This window comes from Frankliniella occidentalis, unplaced genomic scaffold, assembly GCF_000697945.3.
Source record: "Frankliniella occidentalis isolate FOCC.00 unplaced genomic scaffold, Focc_3.1 Scaffold14, whole genome shotgun sequence".
Classification (NCBI taxonomy): domain Eukaryota; kingdom Metazoa; phylum Arthropoda; class Insecta; order Thysanoptera; family Thripidae; genus Frankliniella; species Frankliniella occidentalis.
The window spans coordinates 2,278,934-2,288,688 of NW_026267144.1; the positions used below are offsets into that span (position 1 = coordinate 2,278,934).

The following is a 9,755-nucleotide window of genomic DNA, read 5'->3' on the forward strand; positions in this document are numbered from 1 at the left end:
GGGGGGGGACAGGGGGGCGTCGCCGCGGTGGGGTGTGCCCGGCTGTGCCCGCCCGGCTGCCGAAGACCCGGCCGCGCCGCTAGGCCCCAGGGCAGCCCAGCGCGCCGCTCAGCGCTCAGCTCAGTGAGTGGGAAGCGGCGGCCCGCGACCCGAGCCGATCGGAGCAAGGGGCGTTTGTTTGCGCCCGTACCACGACGACTCGTGCCCCCTTTCGTCCGCGTCTCGCGAGTGTCTAGTGAACATAGTATCTCTGGTGAACACCTCGTGAAACCTCTTGGTTGTACTGTCTACACAATCGTGCTTAATGTCAGTGTTGTGTTCTGTGATATACTGTCTGCAAAGGCGATCTGAAGATTTTGATTCCCCGTGCTTCAAATCTCCTGTTATGGACCGTGCATTATGACTAATGTTGAACTAAACACCATTAGTTTAGAAGTTGCAAGTTCAAGACCACTTCATCATGAAGCCAAACCAAATGAATTTTTTAGTCTACCTATCCAAGCCACAACTCACCATGAGACAAACCAAACCGCAGCCGCAGACCTTCCAAAAAATGGAAATAGCATTTCACCCAGGAAAAGAAGCAATTCGTTTACCGTATGCAGCATCCGAGCTGGTGTTCAACTTGGAGTTACTGAAGGATTACCCTATTCAAGTTGTGAAGGAAGTGCTCACCCGTCCAATCAGCCCATTCCCATTTCTGCAAATCCGGTCAAAACACAGGAAAACGTCCCACGCAACAGCATTTTTCGACAAATATGGAAACATCTTAAGGTTCATGTTCTTACCTTTTATCTGAAACGAAAAAGATCCTGCTCGTGTTCAAACTACTTATAACTAATGAACACTTTAATTTTGGACAAGGTCTGTTTGTGATTTTGCTGTGTTCGTGTAAGGAACGCCATAGGACTGCATCTGGTTAGATGTAAGGCTCTATGTAATAATTTCCCTGCTCTTTTAAAACCATAGATGCTTTTATGAGCCTTGTGCATGGTACAGTAATAATGGGATTATGTACATTGTATTGGTACATAATGCAGATGTTTTAATCATATTTAATAATATTTTGATTGGCATCTGCTCCTGTTTGACATGACCATCTGCCAACAAAGGGTTTATATCTTATAATATATTTCCAAGTTAAGTGCTTCAGATTAATAATGTAGTTTTGTTTTTCTCATTAAATAACTTTAAAATGGATGTTGGAAGTGCACTTTAAGTAGACACAGTTATGGCCTATTTTTGTAAATGCTTTGGATCATGAGCTGGTCATTAGCAATCTTTTGTCTTGCTTATAACAGCTAATTTTGAAAAATCTTGTTTCTTTTGTAGGATTTTTTTCCTTTTACTCTTTGACACATCCTTAGAAATTAGCTCACCAAATATTTTCTCGACACAAAGTTGACATTATTGTGTTTGGTTTCAGACCTCGGGGATCGGGGAACCAAGCGTTTACCACGCCTTGGTTGTTATTTTCCTGGAGTTCTTTGCATGGGGACTTCTTACTATGCCTGTTATTTCGGTAAGCATTTATGAAGAAAGTTATCAAGATGTTTTATCATTCATGTTTCTTAATCTAATCTATTATTTTCAGGTGCTTAAGGAGACTTTCCCTGAGCACACCTTCTTGATGAATGGGCTCATCATGGGCATAAAGGTAAGAATCTAGTGTGAAGATTCTGTTCTGTCTATTTTTCATTGTAAATGTTCTAAAATTTTTATCCTGTATTTTATTTGTAGGGTATCTTATCCTTTCTGAGTGCACCACTGATAGGAGCTTTATCAGATGTGTGGGGACGCAAATTCTTTCTACTTGTCACTGTGTTTTTCACGTGTGCACCTATACCTTTAATGTCTATTAATCATTGGTAAGAAATCAAGACTCCTGTTTTCCTCAAATTGTAAAGAAAACTTAACTGTTTTACTCATGTCTGTTACATCTTTTACTTTACTAGGTGGTTTTTCGCCATGATCAGCATCTCTGGAGTTTTTGCAGTTACCTTCTCCGTTGTTTTTGCCTATGTTGCGGATGTCACTGAGGAAAATGAGCGTAGTTTGGCTTATGGTTTGGTAGGCCTTTTTATCTTGAAAATGGGAAAAAAAATCTGCTGTATTTTAATACCGTGTATGAAGAAGTCTTAAAATATTTTTAATATTTTTCTTAGGTATCAGCTACATTTGCTGCAAGCCTGGTCATCAGCCCTGCCCTTGGTGCATATATGATGAATGCATACAGTGAAAATCTTGTTGTTGCTGTTGCCACTGCAATTGCATTGCTCGACGTATTTATCATTCTTGTGGCTGTGCCAGAATCCTTACCTGAGAAAGTCCGACCGTCTTCTTGGGGAGCACCAATATCATGGGAACAAGCTGACCCTTTTGCTGCAAGTTTACAATTATTTATCTCCCCTATTAGTCAGACCTTTGTGGCTAGTTCACTAATCATCTTTTATCTTTCCAGGCATTGCGTAAAGTTGGAAAGGATCATACAATTCTTATGTTGTGCACTACTGTCTTTTTGTCCTATCTTCCTGAAGCTGGACAGTACTCCTGCATTTTTGTGTATCTGAAATTGGTTAGTAATCACTCGTGGCTTAAGTAAGAATGATTCTTACCTCCTCATAGATCATGATATTTTTTAAGTATGCTGTGTTAAGCTCTGTTGATCATTTAGTAATCGTTCTCTCTCCTTTTTTTATCATCTAATCCAACCCCAACTGTTTCAGGTTATGGATTTCAATGAAGTGATGGTTGCTGTGTTCATTGCTACCATTGGCTTGTTGTCTGTTGGCGCTCAAATGATTTTAGGAATTCTTATGAAACAATTTGGTTCTAAGCACACGATTATGGTTGGTCTTCTCTTTGAAATGCTTCAACTCATGTGGTTTGGGTTTGGCTCTCAAATGTGGTAAGTTAAATGAAGTCAACTATGAATTAATAAACAGAGTAAAGTTTCCAGCTATGTTAAACTTAAAAAAATAAAAATAAACAAACCTTGTCTTATTTTAGGATGATGTGGGCTGCTGGTGTACTAGCCTCTGTTTCAAGTATTACTTACCCTGCTATCAGTGCATTTGTTTCAATGCATTCTGATGCTGACAACCAAGGTCAGCAAATAAAAGGATTTAAAAAAAAAAAATGGCTAGCAATTATGAGATGCAAAGGAACATTTATTAAACATTTCTATTTGGTTGCAGGGCTGGCTCAAGGAATGGTGACAGGAATGAGAGGCCTGTGTAATGGTCTTGGCCCAGCAATGTTTGGTGTAATATTTTATCTCTTTCACGTTGATCTGAACGATGATGGGAAAGCTCGCGATGACTCAAGATCCACTCACATTATTGATAATGCTACAACTGGACATGCCGACAGTTTCCCACAGGTACAATTCTTTTATCTATCTATCTACTATTCAATTCCCTTGTCCCTGCACTGACTCATTTCAAACTCTTGAAAAGCAATTTGTTTTAAGATGAAACTCTTGCCACAACTTTCTTACCCTGTTTTTGTGCTGAAATCACACAAAATTTAATATATCAATTCACATTTAACATGTTGACTGTAATATGTCACTTAGTGTGACCCAGTAACACTGCAGCAGTCATCATTATTTATTTATCTATCTTTATTTATACCATATCATACCTATCTAAACTTAATCATCACTTATTGTGTATGTTTTTTGGCCTTTTTTCTGTTGCTTTCTGGATAGGAGCCTGTTTGGGCTATTATTAGCCAGGTATGTTACGAGAATCATTGTGCAATACTTAATTTAATGATAGCTACAATTTTGGTCATGAAAATCTACTGATTAGTTTGTGGAAATTCTTTTCACAGAATGTAGATGCTTTGCCTGTGTAAATTAATAATGTTTTACTCTCTACAGTTGATTCCTGGTCCACCATTTGTCTTTGGAGCCCTACTGGTTATCTGTGCACTGTTAGTAGCGGCTTTCATACCCGAAGGAGCTGGGGTGACAAATAATTTCCGTTCTGGTTCGCGTAGGCAATCAGGTACATACATTTTTATGAATTAAATTAAGTAATTCAATGACTGCTGCATAAAAATAATTATGGCTGTTTTGCTGTAGGTCTGTCCATGGAAGTACATTATGAGGTGGAACGCAGCAAGAAACATGATGGTCTTAGCCCACTCTCGCCACTTGTTGATGATTCAGCTATTCTATAGATTTGTGCCAAGATTTGTGTTTACTTGTCCAAGAATGAAATTTTAATGGCAAATACCCAGAAATTGTTAGGGTGATGCCTTCTAAACTATTTTGCCCAGCATCCATGATCATTGTTAAGAGCCAAGAATTCAGGTCTGATCTATCTTCATACCTACTTGCTGAAACGAGGAAATATTGACTAGTCTTTCTGACTTAAGCAGAATTCAGTAAAGAAAATGTTAGGTTTTAATATTATGATTTAATGTTTTGATGTACCATAGTAAATTTACAAGAATACAAAGTTCTAAATGTGTGTGTGAGTAGGACCTTTGCATTATTCATTCATTCATACTTCCATGTCTATTCTGATTCAAGTCAGTGTCCTGTTCCCATACAAATTGCAATGGAACTCAAAATACTAGTTACTCTTATGAGAGGTTTATTCATTCATTCATTAATATTAAGGTGCAAGGCAAACCACTGATAAGTTTTGTCATGCAAAGAATGTGATACCGATATCTATTCTCTGTTGCACTGATTGAAGTGAACCATTCCACTCATCTTCATAATTTTCTTTTATTTGTCTGAGTTTGAAGTTAAACTTTACTTAATAATTGTATTTATCAGTCATCATTACAAAATTCATCACTTTGGTTGATTCCTGCTAGCTATTTACACTGACCAACATGTTTGTTTTACCACTTCTGGTCAGTTTCATAATTTGGTGCTCAATGTTTGAGATAGTATAAGAGCTGTGTGTGTATATGCATAAATATTAAGTCATTTATGCACAAGGAAAGATACAAAAGCTTCTTGCCATTGCTAGAAGAAATCCGGTGCTTTGAACTCGTGGCTGATCTCCGTCCTGCTGCGTGTTTGAGGTTTTACCTTGTTTGTGCCTTTCATCATTGAGCATTGTTAGTTTTTTGGGTGGATTGGTACTCTGTAATCTAAATGACCTCACACTTGCAATGTGAGTCAGCTATTGTGTGAATGGAAAAATGTGTTGAGCATATTTGATGTAATCTATAATCTGTTAAAAGGTTGGTCTGTGATTTGATTTGTCTTATGATTTAGTGTCTAATTTAATGTAAAGCTTATTTAATTCTTTAGAGGAAACAAGAAAGGGAACCCAATCTTAAATTGGATGCCCTCTATTGCATTATTCCTGTTTGTTGATATTTTAATTCTCCTGTCATAAGTTATACCTCGTTCTAGTTATCTACCTTCTATGTATGGGAATGATAAAAAAAATCATAAATTTAACCATTTTAGATCAGAAAGTTGCTTGGGTGAACACTAGTTGTTATCCAAAGTGTCATACTGTTATGAATTTGATGTATGTAGTGTGCATCTAGACTGTCTGAAGTATGGAAAAAACAAAAAAACACATGTGGCTGAGACTTCAGCAAATTAATTAATTAATCTGTAGAGATGTTTGTGGTGTCTTTCCTACCTGTTATTTGCCATTTCATTGTTCATATTGTTTCTTTCAATGGGGTTGTATTTTTCAGATTACTTACAATTACCAAGGATGGCTTTTATTATGTTGCCCTGTTTTACACATACATTGTTTACATGGCTATTATTTAAATCATGTTTATTTTGACTGAAGCTGAGAGTGTTCAGAGGTGTGTTTGGTGTTTCTGTTAGTGTTACATTATACAATGCTGTCAACTACCGAGCAGACTGATTGCCTTACTCAACTTTGCATTATTATTATTATTGTTGTTTGCTTGTTGGTCGATGATCTCTTGCCATCAGCCAACCGAAGTTAATTTCCTTTTCCAATTTAACAATGTTTTATGTTTGTGCTCCATGGCCCATTAAATCCTGGTACTGTTCAGCAAAACACTGCATGAGTATTTGATTTTTTTAAAGTCTCAAAAAATATTAGCTTTTATTCTTGATAATAGTTGTGCAGCTAGTTGATTTTTGTGCATGTCTAATTTAACTACAGTATGTAGCTGTTTATTTTTCTCGGCGGGTGTGTGAGGTTGATTCGGAAGGAAATGTTCCTTTATCTTTATGAGGGTATGTCTACATGCATGAGAACTTTTCCTTCCTCTTGACCCCCAAGTTACAATTTTAAGATCAGTGCAGTTGTTTGCTCTCTACTTTTTTCCAATTAGAAAAGCAAGTGCTGTTTCATCAAGGGACCACATCACTAGAGTTATGGTTTTTACTGTACTTCATCCGTATATTGTTTTATTCATCTTGACTGGAATATGGCATAGTAAACTTGTTGCATTATATTCCAAAACCTGGAACTGGTCTCCTTTGAGTTCCCATGCATGTATTGTTTTCAGTATGGACCTTTGCAAGTTGCTGTAAAATTTAGATTCATTATTTGTATTTGTTGTGATTTGTGAAGTTTTTTGATTTTGAAAATTTTCTTGATGTTTGTTTAAACTCCGTTTTTTTTTTTTTTTTTTTTTTAATTGTATTAACGCAGGGGGAGGCAGTTCACTGACTGAAATAATCTAAGATTTCTTTTTATTCCTTTGTGACTCCCATTTGTGTTTGTATCAAATTTTACTTTATGATGCAAATTTTATACATTACTGTGTTATTAAGAGCAAACTATTAAACGTTTGTTGAAATCTTCTATGCCAAAGAGTGGTCAATGTATGGAAACAGCTGCTTGAGGTAAATGAGCAACTATTTCTCAAAAGATGCAATATTTTATCTAATTTTGTTTTCTTAAAAATCTTCAACATTGCAAAGCAGGGCTTGAACCAAATACATATTTCCAACGTATTCTACTTACTTTGAGACCACTAAACAACTTCATGTTGCTGCTTTCAGATTACTTGTGATTCAAATTTTATGAGCAACCATTGTTCACTTGTTGATTGTGAAGGCATGCATCACATTTGGAAGTTATGAAGTTAGGTAGTCTTTATTTAAACAGTTTTCCTTTACTTTCTTGTTTTCCTCTTTTACCCCAGGTTGAAAGTTAGTGTTTTATGGGCCTTTAATGTCAGTCACTTAGCAGTTTAGGCTCTCTACAGAGCTTCTGCCTGACTCAATTCAACACTAAATACTGAAAACCTGCATTCCTGCATTCATGCTGGTGTTTACCCTCTTATTTTGCCAATAAGGTCACTTCTAAAATACTTGCATTACTTACAAATTTTTGTTCCCAGTGCTAGAAACCTCTTTATGTCTGTGTTTGATCTGTACTGCCCTTTCTCTTGTAGTGTCTACCTAAATTTAAACATTCTATTTTCTACATCCACTGTTGTGAAAGTGTTTGTGTAAACAAGTGATGATATACTTAGTTTTTTTTTTTTTTGAAAAGCGTAATGTTTCAAAGAATACTGTTTCTTTTATTAGAGATAAGAATAATGAGTGTTTTTCAGTGGTGGTAACAGAGCAAGTGCAGCAATTTGACTTAGTATTTTTTTCCCCCCTGTTTTCTTTTGTTTTTTTGTTTTACCTTTCACCTAGAGATGTAATCGTTGAGAATTTGTTAACAAGCCTCTCTTCTGTTCCTGAAATCCACGCTTGTTTGTTTTGTTTGTTAGAAAGAAGTAAATTGGGTCATTTTGTTTTTAAATCTAACTGCACTACTTGTTGATTTTCCATATTTTTTTGCTTGTATTCTTTCTGGACTCGCACAAACTTCTTTTATGTGAATTTGTCTGAAGTGGAGTTTCATTAATTCTTTTTTTTTTATCTCAGTGTTGTCTGCTTAAAATAGACATATGTTTTTTGAAAATAAAGTAATTTAGTACCAAATGATAGAAAAGAGATTTCCCGTCTTTTTTCTCTAGATGGGCTGACCTTTTTGCTGTGGCATTACTTTGGACCATACACTTTTCAAATGACAGAAGTTTTGTTGTCTCCTTATCTTATGTCTTTCTCTATCTTCTATGGCCTGCAATATTTTCTTTCTTTCAGGAATATTGCCTTCATTAAGCTTATTTTTCTACATTATAAAAATTATTAGTTGAAGGATGGATGAATTTAACGTCTCCCGCTCCATCCTTTCCCTTGTGCTCTCCTTTTCTGTCTCTGAACCAGCTGATCCCTTTATTTGGTTTCAGATTCATGCAGACAAATATATAGTCATCTAGATTGACATTATAGAAAGTTGAGAAATGTGATAGCTGACTTAGGTTATTTGCCTCTACCAGTGGTTGTTCACTCGAGACAACGGGCAGTAGATCTAGATATGGTATTTCCTGTTTCTAACTATGTCCTGTAATTATTTTTATGTACTATCCATGCGGCTCATATTTTACATATTTGTCAATTCACTGTCCTTCAGGTTTGCTTCTATATTAGTAGGGGGTCTTTTCTTTTTGTTTCTTTATCTTTCTTTTTTATTTTAAGGATATAAGGGCTGATGCATTTCTATGGGTGCAGATGAGGAACATTGTTCTTCTTTTATCATTATACATAAGTGTAAGACATATGTTGTTTCACCAGTTTTCCTTTCTGTTTTGTTGTATCAACATATTAATCTGTAGTAATTGTGGTTGCACTTTGTAATTTTGATCTTTTTAAGAGTAAAATGTAATTTATTTATGGCAGTTTTACTGACTTTATTGTAATCTAGGTTATACTGCTGTACATCAGTGCATGAATCAATTTTAAATGAGCATGATGTGCATACTAATAATCACTGCCACAGCAATTAAACAAAAATGCTAGGCTTGATTAACATGTGCACAATCATATCTCACAGCTTTGTTGTGATAGTATTATTTTCTTTAAATCTGAAAAGTATTTGTTTTCTGTTTCATCTGATTATTTTTACAATTGTTACTGTGACAAAAGTAGAAACCTATGAGTAGAAACTACCATTGCATTTAATGGCAGAAAAAGAAAGGAAAACAATATGTGCAAAAGTTGATCAGGGTTAGGGAAGCTCTTTTGTATTTTTCAGTCCTTTGTAAACATATTTTTCTGCCACTGTACAAAGTACATAATGTTGCTGTGAACTGTAGTGTTGATTTGTGACGAGAGTAAAGACACTTTATTTGTGATCTGATTGCTTTGTCTGTCAAAATCCCTTTATTGTGTACCGAACCACAAATCTGCCTGGACACAATCTGGCATGCTGCCCTCTCATCCCACAGCTGGATGACGTGAGTCAAACAAATGTAAGGGATCACGGAAAATATTTGTCTCACAAAAAATCATTTTTATCAATAACTTTCGGAGATAGAGCATAAACTAAACCAAGTGGATTTATACTTTTACCTTGTTTTGGTTGTATAAAATTTGCTACCACTTACCTCTTGGGAAAAGTGTCAAACTGGGTCACCACCTAGGAAAAACATTTCTACAACTCCTCTGCCATCTTCGACCGTGATTGGGCGATCCCACTGCAAGCGGAAGGTAACAAGTTTGAAAGTGTCTTATTTAACCCCATGGCCCATCTTTCCCCACCTTCCCTTGCATTTTCCATTGGTAAGAATAGAGCCAATGTTTGCATCACGGCTATTTAACTACAAAACTCAACTGGGATTAATTGAGCATCCCACGCTCCATTTATGATAAACACTGATACACTTAAAACTAAAGCTTCTCCCTATGTTCCGGCATTGAAGCACAGGGAATTTTGGTGTCAGGA

At 36.2% G+C, this 9,755-nt stretch overlaps 1 protein-coding gene across 5 annotated transcripts in view; it reads left to right on the forward strand.

Annotated features, from left to right (window-relative positions):
• The window catches only part of LOC113203528 (hippocampus abundant transcript 1 protein), a 13,352-nt gene extending 4,187 nt beyond the window's left edge, over positions 1–9,165 (forward strand). Inside the window, exons 1-13 of one of the 5 annotated variants that reach the window (XM_026418272.2) lie at positions 85–774; positions 1,427–1,522; positions 1,595–1,657; positions 1,741–1,868; positions 1,956–2,070; positions 2,166–2,384; positions 2,462–2,575; positions 2,727–2,908; positions 3,010–3,107; positions 3,198–3,382; positions 3,713–3,739; positions 3,887–4,013; positions 4,091–9,165. In XM_026418272.2, the coding sequence (XP_026274057.1) occupies positions 400–774; positions 1,427–1,522; positions 1,595–1,657; positions 1,741–1,868; positions 1,956–2,070; positions 2,166–2,384; positions 2,462–2,575; positions 2,727–2,908; positions 3,010–3,107; positions 3,198–3,382; positions 3,713–3,739; positions 3,887–4,013; positions 4,091–4,188 (1,827 nt within the window). In that variant the 5' untranslated portion in view covers positions 85–399 and the 3' untranslated portion in view covers positions 4,189–9,165. Of the gene's footprint in view, positions 1–84; positions 775–901; positions 926–1,426; positions 1,523–1,594; positions 1,658–1,740; positions 1,869–1,955; positions 2,071–2,165; positions 2,385–2,461; positions 2,576–2,726; positions 2,909–3,009; positions 3,108–3,197; positions 3,383–3,712; positions 3,740–3,886; positions 4,014–4,090 lie in introns of those variants that run through there. The other 4 variants (XM_052263738.1, XM_026418274.2, XM_026418273.2 and 1 more) reach the window with 4 other exon arrangements.
• Positions 9,166–9,755: the final 590 nt, after the last annotated feature.